The following is a 17,838-nucleotide window of genomic DNA, read 5'->3' as shown; positions in this document are numbered from 1 at the left end:
TGCTGAATACACAGTGTCAGCGTTCACCACTGTCATCTCCACTGATGCATACAGGTGTGTTACACTTCTACCTAACTCTTCACTGAAGTAGCAGACTAAAATTTTCAGAACACGTTTCTTGTTTGATTTCAGAGTGCTCTCGTCAATGTTGACAGAAAATGGTGTTTGTTTCATGGTGCTTACAAGACGTTTCCTGAGAACTCCTGACACACCCACTTTGAGCTTGCATATGGCAGATGTTCATCCCAACTTAAATTCTTTCAGGGCTTTGTGATCTCTGGACAGCTCTTGGGCCGAAGAAACTAAATGGGGGGCAAGTGACAGTGGCAGAGAGTGCTTTGCAATGAAACTACAGATGAGGCCCTCTTCATGTGATCTTCAGTCAGCCATGCTTATTAATGTGGGCATTGGTTGTTGAGGCGTCTGAGATTGAGATGAGCATTGTGCAGCTGTAAGGACATTTTCAGGAGTCCCATATGGAAGTTCTTGTTGTGGGGGCTCCGATTTGCCTTCCTCTAAACACTTCAGTTTCTTGAATATGGAAGCAAGAGCTGGCTGTGTCGCCCTCTCCCTTTTTTTCTCTTTCATCTTTGTCACGTGTGCTGGGCGTTTCACATGATCAGACAGGGCTTTTTTTCCTGAGCTCCCATACTTAATTTTGTCCTCACAGAACACACAGTATACTGCGCCAGCCTCTTTCAGCTTCCTGAAACAGTCCGAATAGTATCCACCACCAAACTCGGGTGCCTCTTTCTCTTGCAGCCATTCTCATTTGAATTTGTTTATCAGACCTTTGTCCAACGTCTTTACACAAGTGTGACCACGCACAATGAAAACGTTATCCATTCTTCACTTCTTCCGTTAGATCTACAGTCTTGATAGAAGGAACATGCTGCACAACAGTAAATCCAATTGAAAAAGTATTCCTTCTTGAATGAATCAAAGGCACATGTTGACTACGTTTCTTCTTGACTGTCTTTGTAATCTGTAATCTAGATAGAACTACGACGTTCGTATCACGGTGGGAGAGATGGCTTGGCCTAATCAAAACAATGACTGCGCTTGCACAGAGGAATTCTCTAGCTCCGGTTTTTTTAATTCACAACTGGAAATCCACCAGTGGACTCTTCGTACTCGAATCGTATCACATTTTTTCGCTCTTGGCAACGGGCCAGAATTAAACTCTCGGCCGACCGGAGAATTTACCGGAGGATCGGACGCTAAAAACTGGAGGCCCCGGAAAATCGCTAAAAACCCGGATTTCCGGTTTTAACCGAAAAAAGGGCATCCCTGATGAATGTGGCCCGTGTTGAATTGGTAATGATTAAAACAAAACTACCCATCTTGAAAATTAAAATGAGTAGTTTTTGGCTTAGCTGAAAGGAATCAATTCAATCTAACATTCTATTTTGAATTGTATGAAATGTTCTTGATTGACATGTGCTGTTAAAGTCAGTTTTAGTCTTTGCTTTTGAGAGCCTGAGTATTTCAACTGTTTTTGCCCAGTTCCCTCCTGCATTGGTCCACGAGATATTCGGAATTGTTTAACCCTATCCGTACGCCCTGGGGTCATTTTCTACCCCTGGGGTTGTATTCTTCACCTTTAGAATACTTCTAGTACGAAGATCTCGTTGAAACTTTCAATAATTTCTCAAAAAATTGTTTTGACAGACTGCTATGCAAAGCGTACGGATTAGATTAACAGGTCAATTTCCTCTTTGGAAGTGGTGGCACAGAGCTCCCCACGTCGTATGGATACGATAGTAAAACGTGACATACAGATAAGGTTAAGTGGTGGCAGAGTTACCTTCGTCGTATGGATACGATAGTCCGGAATTGGTTAATTAGGCCTGTGACTTGGACATGCTTGCCCATGCCTGCTTTACTCAAACTTGCCTTAGGTTACATGGAAATGTGGGGATCTAAAGACACAAATGGTACCATACGGAACTTTCCTACTGTGTACCACCAAACTGTCGGGCAGTCATCCTGTGTCCGTCTTTGCATCTTTGACTCCCGTGCTGTTGTTGTTGTTGTTAGCGATCCATTGACTCTCGTGCCAGTTTCAGAATTCTAGACGCGCTGTTTGCTCAGTCGGTAGCATACTGGGCTATGGTGGGGGCTGTTTTTGAACCTCAGGAGAATCAAACTCACGTCTTCTGCATGCGATGATTAAAGTTAAACATGTAACCCTTACACTACAAACGTTGTTACCAGTACTTTGTTTCTCGACCCCTCCACATAAGCATGAAAATGATTTTTAAAATGTATTCACAACTATTGTTATAATTCCAAAACTGAATTCTTCTAATTTAGTCTTATTATTTTAATACCGGCATTACTATTATTACATGTATTGCAGTCTAGCATGCACACAGAGAAATCGGTGAAACAGGGAAATCTTTTATATGAATTTTCCAATGAACCTATTTTACAAAGATACAAACAAGGTATAAGAAAAAACATCCAAACTTGAAAATCTGTTGGCTATGTGTGTGTTCACCATGTGCATGTTAGACTGTTATAACATTTTGTGAGTGATGCCTGCCTTGGAAGATGGTCATGTCTATAGCTACACCACATCCCGGTCAGTGATCTCATGTGATGTATATATTGCTGTTGATGTTGTCACCTGGGGAAGTGGCACAAGATTGAAGCCTATGTTCTGTCTTTAAGAATGTCTGTTCATTTCTGTTTAAATGCCTGACTTGTCTGGTCTATCACTATCAGCATGTCTGTTCTGTGGTGAGTGATGTGAATTTGCATGCTGTTGTGTAATAGTTTTTATATATGATCTTTGTGTGTGCCTACTGTATGGTGTGGGTGAATGAATTTGCACGCTGTTACAGTACAGCTATATAAAGTGTCGGCTATGTCCGACGTTGTGTCCTTGGAAAAGGTACGTTACACGAATTTCCTATTTGGCTCGGTCCTTTCGGAGATGGACGTTAAACTCGGAGGTCTGGTTGAATAACCTAACTAATACTAATAGTGTTGATAGGGGCATTAAACCTGTCCCATTTCACCATTTTTTCTGTTATATATATATAATATAATAGTTTCTGTGTATTTTTTGTATTTGTACAGTGTGTAAGGGAATTTGTGAGGCTCTCGTGGCCTAGAGGTTAAGGTGTTGGCTTCTCATTCAAAGGTCCCGGGTTCGAATCCGGGTAGCAGTCGAAAAATTTTCGTCTCTAAAATTGTCTCCTTTCACCTCCTTTCCTGCTCTCTAGCAATATTCTGTCGTCTACTTTCGTCTCCTCTTTCTGCCCCCACCTCCTCACCTCCTTTGCCCCCTCCTCTGGGCTCCTGATTCTTTCTGCAGCCTTTCTACTGCTACTCCTTGGCTCCTTTTTACAGCTGTCTTTCTGCCTCACCCCTGATCTTCTGGTAGGAAAGATCTACACCTAGCCTTCTCGGACAAGGGCGAAAAATCTCGGAGGGCCCGTGTGCAAGTTGCGCACGTTAAAGATCCCTCGTGGTCTAAAATCGATAAGAGTAGGCTTCGGCCGCCACCCGCGCAAAATTCAAAATTTCCTACCAACTAAAAGTATTAGGTGTCCTGCACGCTCATAATACTCATATGACCTTATGCAGTTGCGAGCACCGTAAAACACTTACCAAAAAAAAAAAAAAAAAAGTGAATTTGTGTGCAGTTATATATTTTTTTCTTTCTGTCCCCGTCGTTTTATGCTTTAAAAAATCTGAAATTATGCAAACTGAGCCCCAAAATTTTTAATTATGCAATTCTGTTAATTTTAACAAAAAATGATAAAGGAAAATAATCAGAAATTATGCAAAAAATGATCAAATTTTGCTAAATTATGCGGGGTGCATAAAACCACGGGGACATCTTTTATAGTTGTTGCATCAGATGTTAGACTCTGGGAGCCAGGGTGGATCAGGGCACTACAGAGACAGAAATGTGTGATGTTGTGTGTGTAACAGTGATGATGCATTTCATTGCCTCAGAACTATTTTGTCCAAAGTGCACTTTATAGTTAACTCTTTGAACCCCTTCAGACGCTGGTAGCATTCGGCAGTAATGACCCTGTTCCCCACCGGACGCTGGGAGCGTCCAGTACTAGTGATAGTGACAACTGTTTCGTTTTATTTAGTGCTAGTTTTTGCTTGTTTTTCAGAACTATTCCTGAACCAAGTTTATTACTAATGACTAAGCCTTTGTTTCCACTGTTTAGAAGTTGGAGGCGAGCTTTTGGGGTTATAATGAGACATAGTGTACTAGGTTTAGGTGACTGTAGAAAAAAACTCTGGGAAACGGGGGAAAAAACTCAGTGCTTAAAGAGTTAAGTAAACATTGAACAAAATAGCTCTGAGGCGACTATTTGTCCATCACCTTTGCTGGTTAATGTTAACCATTTATAATGAGATTGGGTTTGGGGTAGAAAGGAATTGCATATAAGCCTAGTACACTTTTTGTTTTCATGGAGCTAGACTTCTTGAGAGTTCGTTTGAATGTAGAATGTCTTTGACTGTAGTGTTATTATTATATGTGTTTTTGTGTGAAGAAATGTTAATTGGGTTTTATTTTTCTTTGAATAAAAGAGAAACTTATCAACACTATAACAGTCAGTTTGTGTTGGGAGAGAAAGTAAGACAAACTGACTCAGTGAGATTTAGAATGGTGTCACAGCAACACTTGGGACTTCGATGTGTGTGTGTGTGAATGTGTTTGTGTGTGTGTAAGTGTAAGTACCGGTACTAAGTTCTGTAAGTGTACACTCACCCTGTTCCTGTCACTTTGTAGGGCTACGTATAGCCGCCACTGTACATTGGCGTGGTGAGTGTATTAATTGTACATTGTAATAGAAAAGCTCTTTGCAGCAGTGCCCAGGAGACGTGAATTAGAACTAGTTTGTAGAACTTTGTTCTCTGGGGATTTTTGTTGTTGTTTAAATCAGCAAGTCCGTCACCTGGGATGTTGTTTCATGTTCAGGCCATGTTGGCTTGACAGTGATGGGCAGGGTTGAAGCAGTCTTCCCTTTTATAACTATAGTGTGTCTGTGGGGTTGTAAAACACTTACCGTACAATTGTTGTTTTGCTAGAGCCAAAGACAGTATAATCTGGAAACTGAAAATGACTGTCTTTTCCCTCAGTGATTTAAAAATTGTTCTAAGTTTGTCTATTACGTCGTGCAAGGTCCAGTCCTGTGAGGGATATTAACTTTTTACCTGTATAATTGTTATTCATTGTTATGTTTGCTATACAATTTGTTGATTTTGTTTTTATCAATCAAAATAAGTTATGAAATGTACATTTGATGTATTTTTTTTCTTTTTTAGAATCAGCATATTTCCATTGTGCCTACTTAATGTTTTGTTCCTAATGATGAATTCATGAAATTATATGAAATGACAGCCTGTGTGGGTGGTAAGATTAGAGAGGTAAAATACTGATGATGACATTGAATAAACTTTTTGCATATCATCTTACAATTACATGGCGCGCAGTATTTGCTTTGTCTTTTTAACTTTCTTGCATGTTTTGTGAGCGAGTTTGTTTGCACAATAGTTCAAATACATAAGACTAAATTATGCTTTGCGCCGTCAATCCAGAACTTTAAGGAGTACCACCGTACATGTATCTTGGTCTTTCTGCTGTGATATTGTATCCTCTCAGCTTGGGTTGGCTCTGACCGACAGGGTTGAAGCCTTGCCTCCCAAATGATCAACATTATATTGATGGTGTTGATAATGATAGGGGCGTTATGGCACCTAAATTAAAAAAGAAAACAACCCAAAACCTTCCTCAAACTCGTTGAAGAAATTTAGATCTATGTTGCCATTGTAAACCAAATATCTGCGAGGAGTTGAATTTTACTTATTCAATATCTTATCTTGTGCAGAAGTTCAGGTTCCCAAATCAACGGTACTCCCCGGGGCGGTCCCACTGACTGAAGTGTTTTAGGCCATGTTAACATGTTCCTATGCACAGTAGAATTGCAAATGGGTCGATTCATCAATGTCATGCTCATAACTGTGCCTGAACTGTAACAAGGAACTTCTGCTTTTTCTTTCCTAATCCTTACTATTGTCATTTTTCCTCTACCTGTACTTTTTTTGTATGTTTGTCACACTCTTGTGACCCGCAATTTCTGGAGTGCCTTGAAAATTGAAGCAGACTTTGTGCTGCTGAAGCTAGAGAGGTGAGCAGATTCCCTGTATGGACTTCTCTGTTGACATCCACCCCTTGGCGCTCATATGACCTTATGCGGCAATATGCCTAAGCAGTTGTGAGCGCCGTTAAAAACTCTACCAAAACAAATCAACGGCTCTTTTCTGTTCCATACAGCAGGACCCACTTTTACTTTTAGTAAATTTTTGCAAGATAGAAGTTGAGTGTGTGGTTGGAGTTGGAGGGCACCGCTAGTTGTCCTACTTCTTTACTTTCAATCTAACGTTTCTGCCTGTCCCACTTATTTTTCTCATCACTAAATGACCATTACTGTGTCGATGTGCTTTTCTTAACTTCAAACATACAAGTACAAGTACTAGAAGCTGACAACTGTACTGGCCACAGATGGTGTGGTACAGGAACAGGGTTAACATCCCCTTCAACACTGTCTGGTTATGCAAAAGGCTAGACCTCTGAATCTAACATAAACCCTGAACGTGGGTGGTTGGCGGGTGCTCTGGTGTGGTTTGCTCCTTCTTTCCTTTCAAACATCTATCGTCCTTATCTCTCCTCCTTTTTTGTGTATACTGTATGTTACTCTCTTGTAACACTTCTAATCTTCGGCACTTATATGACCTTATTGTGTTGCAAGTGCCGCAAAGCACTAAGACACCCCCCCCCACGAACCACGCCCCACCCCTCACATCAGACGCGATCTGCAAGAGTGAGCACTGTTCCTTGAAGATGACTGGTCCTGTGTTTGGTCAAGCATGAAATAGTAATGGTATAGAAGATTTGGTCCACAACCAAACATCCCCCCCCCCCTTCAAGCTTTTCAACCTTACAGTTTCCATCCACCTTTGATTGCTAAAAGAAAACGTGTCATTTAACAAGCGTACATTTGATTATATTATAATGGATTCAATAAAAACAAAACAGAACCCGTCAATCAGTGAGTATGTTTATTTTCATGTTTAAAAATGAAATGAAGCAAATTTTAAAAGCTCTTTTGTACCCCTAAAGTTATTCTACAGGATTTAAGATCATTCTTTTTTGCACTGAGGCAGATACGTCTATTTGCTACCTGAAGTACAAATCTTGATTTCACACTAATCACATTCCATTCTTTTTGACATAATATTCTGACCAGTGAACATGCATCAAGACTTAAATTTCTTCAGATACTCCTGAGAATATTTTATTAGTTTTACTTCTTTTCACAGTATATCAACATTGAAAAACCTGACAACCGAAAAACAATTATTGACTGTGAAGAGTAAAAAATACTTGTTTAAATCACTTTGCCATCATATTTTGGGGAAAATCCAAAGAAACTGAGTGGTAAACATCGCCAATCGGCGAGAAGAGGTGGCAAAGTGTTTAAGGGAGAAACTGATAATCAGAGTGCTCAACAATTCTGAAAGAAGTACAATGTACATCAGCAGTGCTGCAATTTCAATGACAGTGTGGGCACAGCTACGCTATTCCTATCACAGGGGCTGGCTTATTTTTGCAAAGCTGCCATCAATATAATACAACATTTGTGTCCCGCGGCCATCCCTTCCCATCTAAGTAAAACTATTGTTTGTTTCCATAAAACAAAAAATGATGAAACTTTTAAAAGCAACACAAAGTGTTCAGGAATAATATGAAACGATGCATGAACACATGACAAGTTTACACAGAAAAATATAACATTAAAAAAAACAAGAGGCTAAACGTCGCAATCCGATTGGTCCACTACGTCGTCAGGCCAAATCGTTCCGCCCTCTTCTTTTTCTTCGCCTGAAATAAGCGAAATAACCAAACATTAGACAACAATGGCAAACAATGTAGAGATATTTACAGAATAATTCAGTTAGAATTTATACACCTGACCTTTTCTCTCACTCTCTCTTTAAAAATACAACACCTGTACAAATGTATCCAGGAAAAAAACCAGCTACCTACGCAATCAACAAACCCCCCACCACTTTTTTCAAATCTGGAGAGTCAACCATACTGATCTGGTGTCTCTGGTGTAGTGACTGGGCACTTTACCATCCACGTAAAAAGTTCGATTCCTGATTGGGAAGATTTTTTATTGACAATCATCATCTTTCTGTAAAGATATTGTATCCCCATGGCCCTTGTTGACCCCTGCAGGAAGGGTCGAAGCAGCCTACCCCCCACCATCTTCAACAATTGGTCTTTTGGTCCACACTGTCTTCATTACTTGACACAGCCCCTTTCTCCTACAACTGGAGACATTAACTTGTCTCATGAGAACTCCCTCAAGTCTTTCTTCATGCCCAGAACTGCAGCAAAATCACACATTCCCAGAAACCTAGGCACTCATCAAAGCCACTGGCAACTGCTGCACAAAACCACAACTCAAGGTGTCCCTACAGTCTAGACATGTGTAAAAACCCACTAGTACATTTTTAAAAAAAAACTTCTTAAGCATCAAACAACTTTTCTTCCACTGAAATGTCAACAATTAGCAACTTCATTTGGATTCCCACAATTTACGATGCAAAGGTCCATGCGCTTTACAAGATTCATGTGGACCTTTATGTAATAAGTCCACGCTGTCATCCATTTGTGAAGTGTGCTGACAAAATGAGTTACTTCTCAGAATTTAGACCGATGGAAATAGAAACATCAAATTTATACCGTTGAATTTTTACAATTTATCAGTATGAAATGATAAAAGACATGTTAAACTTGAAGAGAATGGCATTGGTTTAGACTACAAATATGACCCTTGTGTTGATTTTTGGCTGATATCTCCATTCATGGAGTGCGAGAAGTAACTCATTTTGTTAGCACGCCTCACATTAGAGCATATTTGTTCTTCTTGCACCAAATGCATGTTGTGTGAGATTTCGTTCAGTCCATGAAAGAATTTGTCAGTTACACTGTACTACTATTCTATAAGATCCTTTAGAGCCATAAACTTCTCCTGCATTCATTCTTATTCAGTCAAAACTGTCCAAGATGGCCACTCATTGTCGAGGAGATAAGTGGTTCTCTTAGACAGGTGGACATCTTGGACAGTGTCAACACATTATTACAGAAAAAAAAGTTGGGGGGGAGGGGGGTGGTTGTGGGAGGAAAGTGGTTGGTACAGGAGGTTCATCTGTATTTGTCAATCTAAACAAAAAATGACTATTGTGAGTAAATAAAAACAAACCTCCACTTCTTCCGAACTGAGACCACTGGACACATTTGTAGAGATAGCGTCTGAAGCTCCAAAACGTTCGGCTCTTTTTCTCTTGCGTTCATCTTCCTCCACCTGAAAAAAAGCAAGCAATTAATTACATTTTATGAAGAGAGAAAATGACACTCAAAAATGTCCAAAAGTCTCCACTTTTCTCCCTGTGTATCAGTATACATCACACCCTGCCAACACTGTATCACACAGTTCAAACACTTCATCAACACCAAATGAAGGAGACTCCAGCTAATACAGTAGTCTCCGCCTAAACGCACGGTGCTCGGGAGGGATCCGGAGCGTGTGTTTATACGGAGCGTGTGTTTACATGAACCTGTGCAAGGGGAGGAAGGGATGCAGTCATCTCAATTCCTTATTACTCTAGTAATCTCCCTTGGAGGAGGAGTTAAGAATACAACGGTGTTGAATGGGGGGTGGGTGGGGCAAACTCAAAGTAATGAATATACACTATAAATGTCGGGAACAGATAGCCTATGAAGAAACAGTTGGTCATAGTCATAGAAACGACGGACCAGCCACGTGGCTTTCCAAGCGACCACCCCGACCGTAAATTCATGCAGAATCATCCCCGCGAAACATTTTGTCTTGTGATTCGTTGAACAAGTAGATCTACATTATAAGTTCTTCGAGCGCAGCTTATTAGGCTTACTTGGCTAATCTTTAATTCTATAGAGGCCTGTCTAGTGTTTTACGGCATTTACGCATTTCGCGCATCAGGCCTTGATCTAACTAAACATTACACGCAGTCACTCAAACTCAAACACCAGTCAGAGACCTTCTCTTAAAGATACATTTCCAGTGACCAATAAAAAAACACTTCAGTCCCCCCAATCTCATGCACCCCCCCCCCCCCCCAACCCCCACCTCCCAACATTTAACCGACCAGCCCGAGACTGAGACCTATGCGTCAGTGGAAAGTAGGGTGTGTAAACGCAGTCCATTACTCTCTTTGTTCGGCGTGAGGGGCACTCTCACCAAATATCCGATTTTCTAGTAAATTCTAGGCTTGCCTTCTGCAGGCTGTGCAGGTTGTAGTGAAAATTTCTCCTTGCCAAGCTTAACTTTTCGGCGTGTTTCGCGGATCGGAGCGTGCGTTTAGAGAGAGTGACCGTGCGTTTGTACGTCTAAATTATATAGTAAAAAACCCGTCAGATGACGAAAGCGTGCGTTTGAGCGGAGCGTGCTTTTGTATGGTGTGCGTTTAGGCGGAGACTACTGTAGCTTATAACTCCGGTGACAAGAACAGCATGCTCATATGTGAACATGCTATTAACTCTTTAAGCCCTGAGTTTTTTCTACCATTTCCCAGAGTTTTTTTCTACAGCCACCTAAACCTAGTGCACTATGTCTCATTATAACCCCAAAAGCTTGCCTATAAACTTCTAAATAGCGGAAACAAAGGCTTTGTCATTACTCAAAAACTTAGTTTGGGAATAGTTCCGAAAAACAAGCAAAAACTAGCACTAAATAAAACGAAACAGTTGTCACAAGTACTGGACGCTCCCAGCGTCCGGTGGGGAACAGGGTTATTACCGCGGACACTTCCAGTGTCCGATGGGGTTCAAAGAGTTAAGCAAATACCCAAATCTTCACATGGCGACATAAAAAAATAATGAAAACAAAATCAAAGCAGTTGAAATGTGGTTTTACAGAAGACTGCTTCATGTTAAATAGACAGACAAAAGAAAACATGAAAGTATTCTGAAAGAACTTGGAGTACAAGGTCTTTGGTTCTCTGAGAACTGCAACACGAGGCTTCAGTAACTTGGTCAGGCCATTGATTACTGCGAAAATCCAGTGGTCCAGCAGGTTTCGGTTTCAGCAGAGAACACTGCGTTTTCATTGCAGGCAAGCTGCCACATTGCCCCACAACACGCAGCCATCTGTCCCAGTCTCCTGTTGTGTGCATGCATGAGTGCATATTGAACTTTGTCACCCTACTGCCATTGTAAACAGCCGAAGTAAATTCCTCCCAGCGAGATGAACAAAGTTTGTCATTGTCAAGTACATGGTAAGTATTCTAAAAGAACTTACTTTTGTCAAAGATTTGGATACCACAGTTCCAAATCGCTCTGCTCTCTTTTTCAACTTATCAACATCAACCTGGTGAACATAAGACATCAGAAACAAATTATCAGAAAAATTCACCAAAGATATTGATACATGGGAATACATTGGAGCCTATAAACACTTTGACAAAAGCACATTCAAATAACCAAGATCATCAAACACTGCTCTGAATCCATAGCTACTACAACTGACATTACTTTTAGTATAAAAAATTTGACCAAAAAAATCAAATACTGCAAACACATAACCAAACTTAATTTATTAAATCAAACTATACAAAAAGTTTTACTTCCGTAAGAAAAAACAACCAAAAAAACCCCTACACTTTCAGGTTAAAATCACAACAACAAACAGATAGAAAATTTTCTCACTCTTACATTTTGCTGCCCTGTGCCTAGTCCAGATAGTGCACCTCCAGAGGATGGAAGACCAAACCTGACGAAACAAGAACACCCAATATTATTAAAACATTATGATTTAAACAGATACGAGGAAAAATGCAGTAAAATATGCATGCAATCACCACATTTCACTTCACATCTTTAAAAAAAAATTGTTTAAATCCTGTGAGCATTTAATCTTCAAAGCTGAAAAAAAGTGAAATAATTATGTATATATAATATATATATGATCTACCAGAAGTTGGACAACGGATATAGTGATATACAGATCAATATCTTTCAGAGGCTGGACAATAGTAAAATACAGATCAACATCTGCCCGAAGCAAAGGCAAACTGACCTGCAGCATTGTTTTACTGCGATGGTCTTACACACAGAATACAGTAAACCTGTGAACCACACCAAAAACAGCATGTCTATGTCATTTTGATGGACTGATTGCCGCCATTTGCCTAATATGCTAATGGCTAGTCTTGACTAGACCTACCAGATGTTTAGTGCGAGTCCTGTTCATAACTCATTAAAAGGTTCATGAGCATGACTCTTAAAAAGGTTTAAGACTTCACATCTTCCATGCCCCGCTAACAACTGTAGTTGAATCCTAATTTGCTAGTTTAAGTGTTTGTTAAATACAGGATACTTAATGATTTTAATGAATTAAAAAAAAGAAAAAGAGTGGGGAATCCATTTCCTTTTGTCAAATCCAAGTTTGTTGTAACTGAGTTTCACCTGACAAATGAAAATGGAAGAGTATATAGACCAATAGCTATAATTTTGTTTTGAGCAAAAAAGCAAGAAGACTGGGAAAAACAATAAAAACAAACAAACAAACTTCAACAACTCAAAACAAAACTTCAGGAAAAGTCAAAATGTCATTAGTATTCACTCTACACAATTCCAAGTTTTGAGTGTATTATCAAAATCAAAAGTAAACAGGTATATTGTTGAAAAACTATTTTAAAAAATCCCATTCAACTAACCTTTGAGCTCTCAGTTCCTTTTTAGCTTCTGTCGAAACAACTCCATACTTTTCAGCTCGCATCTTCAACCTCTGTGGAACAACAATAGGGAAAGGAATAATTTGTTATACATCATAACACTTTTGAACCAACTGATCATGATATGCTAGCAAAAACTTTAACACTTTGCAGTCACACAGCCAGCTGAACAAAATACCCCATCTGATCACCCAGCCAGGAGAGCGACTGCAACGGACTTCTCGAGCCTGGCGCAGAATTGCGTTAGGGGACCAGAACGGATAATTTTCACAGGCGTATTATTATAGTGCCAAGAGGCCGCAAAGTGTTAAATGAAAAAGGTTAATTTTATCTGCTATCATTCTCTGTATAAGAATAGATGTGAGACCAAAAATGTCACACATCACACAAACAAAGGTATTGACTTACTAAGATTCGGAAAAAATAAAAACTTTAGAATTTTAAGGGGAAAAATAAAATCTAATTATCAAAATTTGCAAAGACACAATCTTTCAAGATTATACACTAATCAAATGCCTAAAACTAAGAGTAGATCAAAGAATCAAGGACACTAACTTCTTCATGAGAAAGTTTGGAAACTTCAACAGGCTTGGCAATTTTCTCATCAGAGCCAGCTGCAGGCTTAGGCTCATCAGATCTGTGAACGAAAGAGATTATTCTAAGTTTAGATCCAATTTCAGAAATCCAGATTTATGGATTTAATAGACTTGTCTGGAAAACCAGCATCTTTCATACATTTCTGAACCTCATTTAGAAAAAACTAATTGTGTGTTCTCACTAGTTTCTGCGACATAAATGCACATTTCCGCACATAATTCTCTTTAAATAATGATTATAGAGGTGCAACAGTTATTTCAGCAACATACATTGATACCCACGCACATGTACGCATGAAGCATTACCATAGGAGTACTTTTGAAAAACAATTTACAAACACAATATTGTCGTTTTTTGCAATTCCAAAGGTTAGTGTGATTTTTTATTTAATTTCATAGAAAGATAGTAATAATAATAATAACAGTAATGATGATGATAACAATAAGAAGAAGAGGAAGAAGAAGAAAAAGGAGGAGGAGGAGGAGGAGGAGGAGGAGGAGGAGGAGGAGGAGGAGGAGGAGGAGGAGGAGGAGGAGGAGAAGAAGAAGAAGAAGAAGAAGAAGAAGACAGACAAAAAGAACCTTACACAGTCGGCACTAACACTAGCATTACATTCATTCACCTACATATTTACAGTACAATGTACACATACTTTTCTGACACTCCATTTGATGCAGGGGCCACATTCTCTTCCGTAGAAGGGGTCTCCACTTTAACTGGCTCACTCGGCTGACTAGGAGCAGGCTCTGCTATGCTGCTCTTCTTTGGAAATGGTGGGCTGGCATCCTCATTGAGCTGACACAGTGGGTGGGTGGGGGGTGGTGTAAAGAGAGGAGAAAGGAGGTAAACATTTGATTTCGCTGAGAATTAATGGTAGACTTTGTTTAATGGAGGAGATGCATGGAAAGGGAAATGAGAGAAAAGAAGCTCACTTGGAACGAGCTTGGAAGGATGGCTCAGGATAGAGATAAATAGAAGGAGCTTGTATGTGGCCTATACCCTGCCAGGGGTGAAAGGCATTGATGATGATGATTTCTTTAATTAACATGGATTAACACAAAATTCATGGCAGCGCACTGTCTAGGAGTGCAAGTCTATACTTTCTGTGACCTTTTACGGACCTGTCACGGACAGCTGGGCTGCTATAAAATTAGACTGAATCAGGATGGACATAGAGAAGTGTTCTTCACAAACTTTTCTGGGTTTCAGACAGTGGTTTGAAGTTCGTAGTAGTTAGTATTACGCATGATTTTTAAAATCAGGGTATGGCTTCAAGGAGGCATGTGGAACAATATATCCTGCTAATGATCTTAAGTGAAAAAAGCAGAAGATAAAATATTGGAGGTTATCTAATTTGTCACAGTCACAGTCCTTTGTTTTATAACATTCTGATATACTAATACGACTTATTTGCTTTAGTTTACTACTTGTAATAATTGTAATTCCTTCATGGGCTTTCCATTTACAGGAAAATATCAAGATTCATCAACTATACAGAAGTAAAAAGTAAAGTTGTTGCGGCATCCGATCGGGACATTTGGGATTGCCCTGTTAGTGAGACAAGTTCATGGGCCTTCGGCATATTGTGGTAGGGTGGCGAGTTCCTTTCCACGTCGCCTTTACTTCCCCAACTCGAAGTCAGGGACCCATTACTGCTGGGTGGGCAGGAGGGGGGGGGGGCGAAAAAAATCTGTGTCCGAACCAAGGCTCGAACCCGGACTTTCCGCTTTGGAGATGAACGCATATATATATACAGAAGTACTGTGCAATAATATCACTTTTTTAACTGCAACAAATAGACCTCAAAATTCAATATTCAAGGGAAAGATAAACAACAGAATACACTTACAATTTCATCGATTCCTTGCAAACTGTCATCGAGTCCAGCATCTGCTGATGAATCAACTGGGGACATGACAATTGTACCGATATTGACACAGAACCATGAGAAACGTAAAATTTAAAAAAACAAAACTTTCAGCACTTTGATTCAGTAAATTTTCTTTACCTACTTACCTTCTTACATGATGCTTGTCTGCAAGGCTAATGAAAGCTAACATAAATGAAAAAGAGGAGCATGAAAAAAAAAGAAAATCTCTTTCCTTTTCAAATGTCTTTAGTTTGATTTCACAAGTATGTTGTAGACTCATTAGTTGTAACTATTGTTGTGAATAACATGAGAGAGAAAAAAAAAAGTGATCTTATTTACACAGAGTTAGAGTCTGACTTTGATGATATCTTGTCAAAATGCATTCATCATGTTGTGTTAAGTAAATCCAGAGAGACAAGTTTAGTTATCACAGCCAGATCATTTCCTGTTGCAACAAATGCTTTACCTGACGTTCCAAGAGCCTCTCCCAAACGCTTCACGAGGTCAGGCTTGGTCCCTGAAGTTGGCAGGCCTCTGTCTTTCAAAGCCTGTTTCAGCTCTGCCACCTAATTTTTAAAAAGTAACCATTATTATTTGACCAACAGGCAAGTAAAAACAAAAGAAATCCCAACAATAATGAGAACCCTCCGCCCCCATTCAACTCCTTTGTTGTAACTAATGCCATTTGTTGGACTGCTATAAAATTGGATTGAATCAGGATGAACATTGAGAATTATTCTTCACAAACTTTTTCGGGTTACAGACAGTGGTTTGAAGTTCGTAGTAGGTAATATTACGCATGATTTTTAAAATCTGAGTGGGGCTTCAGGGAGGCATGTGGAACAAAAATCTAGGGAGGGTTCTTTGGGTGGGTGGGGGGGAGGGCCTCCTGTGTATTGCCCCATAATTTGATGATGTTTGGTGAAATTATTTCTGGAAAACAACTGATTTGCAACGGTTTCAGTGGCCATATATATATTATTTGTGTGTTGTGCAGCCGTTTGGCACCTATATATATTTTTTAAAATCTTATGGTATGATGATTATATTAACAACTTTAAACTTTAGTCTAGCTTAGTAGATCTAAGTCGTTAGAGAAATATATGTCACTAGAGGTAGGCCTGGGCAGCCTCCCTGGCGCTTTTTCGGAAGTTCCCACCTCCCTTATTTTGGCCTATTTTATTTGAAATTCGTAATTCGCAAAATTGAGCTCGATTTTGTATTTGAGTAGTAGATCGAGGTAAAAATAATAATAATAGTAATAAATAGCATTTGTATAGCGCATATCTCTGCTCAACAGCAGGTTCTATGCGCTTTACACTATATTATTACCCCAGCAGACCATAGAACACTCCGAAACATTCTCAGCTTCCTGGGAAGCATACAGTGCAAGCAGCTGATTAAGCGCTCAAACACTAACAAACTGACAAGATCTTTCGCTGTTTATAGCCGGGTACCCATTCCCACCTGGGTGAAGTGAGGAAAATTCGTGTAAAGTGCCTTTCCCAAGGACACAACGTCGGGTCTCTGGCGGGATTCGAACCCACGACCTTACGGTTGCGAGTCCGAGAGCCTACCTAACCACTAGGCCACCGACGCCACAATACTAGATCGAGGGAATCGATTTTGTCAAAATTACAAAATTAAACACTACACCCAAGCCTAGTGTTGTATTGTAAACATGCGTCTAGGAAATTGACTGTCGTCCAAACTGTCGCCATTGTAGTTTTGGTCGGAAGTGGAAGTACAATTTAGCCAACTATTCATGGATAACATTCATTAGCCTATTGCCAAGTAGGAAAATGAACCATTTTTCTGTGCCAATTACTGTTACAAAGAAGCGTTTAACTGGATCTAGTATTTTTCATTGGCTTAATCACAATAATGGCATTAAATATTCCTTACACGGGTTCAAGGGGGCCTGCCCCATGAAACAATAATAAAGGAAATACACAAATGCAAAACAATAACATGACATGAGCGGACAATTGTGTACATATAACAACAGTGGGGGGTTTCAGGCCCTGGCAACAATAACAATAATTTAAACACACACACACATAAACAATAACATGAGCGGACCATCCTGAGCTAAGTGGACAATCGGGGTAGATTTAATTAGAGTGAGGGGGTTGCAATTTTATGCAAATGAGCTCTCTTGCACATCTCTATCGAGCCCTCCATTGTACTTTGCCGGACCAGGAGTAGGCCTGGGACAAGGCGCCTAGCCTAGCAGAGTCGCCAGCAAATAATGGCAATAGTGGACCACGTGATTAGATTGACCAATTAGCCTCAAGGTGTCAGGGTTGTTGGTCAAAGGGCACAGTGGCACGGTTGTGATGACTGAAAAACCCGGTAAAAGACTTCATTCGGTAGTTGGCAGTCGAAGGGTGAGGGCTGAGGATGTAAGAAAGTGAGTAGGAGAGTGAGTAGGGGAGCTAGTAAGGTAGAATAGCGGACCACTTGGCACCAGGGGCAGGGGCGACAGAGCAAAAGACTGGCAGTTACCGGTAAAGTACAATCTTACAGAGAGGTTTTCAAGCTCAGTT

At 40.0% G+C, this 17,838-nt stretch overlaps 1 protein-coding gene across 1 annotated transcript in view; it reads right to left on the bottom strand.

Moving 5' to 3' along the window:
* Positions 1 to 7,081: 7,081 nt before the first annotated feature.
* LOC101845507 (SAP domain-containing ribonucleoprotein) overlaps positions 7,082 to 17,838 on the bottom strand; it is an 11,338-nt gene continuing 581 nt past the window's right edge. Inside the window, exons 2-10 of the mRNA XM_005110428.3 lie at positions 15,756 to 15,855; positions 15,269 to 15,324; positions 14,072 to 14,214; positions 13,378 to 13,459; positions 12,805 to 12,875; positions 11,801 to 11,858; positions 11,388 to 11,456; positions 9,312 to 9,413; positions 7,082 to 7,921 (exon numbers count right to left, since the gene is read on the bottom strand). Of these exons, the coding sequence (XP_005110485.1) occupies positions 7,877 to 7,921; positions 9,312 to 9,413; positions 11,388 to 11,456; positions 11,801 to 11,858; positions 12,805 to 12,875; positions 13,378 to 13,459; positions 14,072 to 14,214; positions 15,269 to 15,324; positions 15,756 to 15,855 (726 nt within the window). The 3' untranslated portion in view covers positions 7,082 to 7,876. The remainder of the gene's footprint in view (positions 7,922 to 9,311; positions 9,414 to 11,387; positions 11,457 to 11,800; positions 11,859 to 12,804; positions 12,876 to 13,377; positions 13,460 to 14,071; positions 14,215 to 15,268; positions 15,325 to 15,755; positions 15,856 to 17,838) is intronic.

Source organism: Aplysia californica, unplaced genomic scaffold, assembly GCF_000002075.1.
Source record: "Aplysia californica isolate F4 #8 unplaced genomic scaffold, AplCal3.0 scaffold00888, whole genome shotgun sequence".
Classification (NCBI taxonomy): Eukaryota; Metazoa; Mollusca; class Gastropoda; order Aplysiida; family Aplysiidae; genus Aplysia; species Aplysia californica.
Note: the sequence above shows the minus strand (reverse complement) of the source record. Positions and strands in the feature narration are given on the sequence as shown.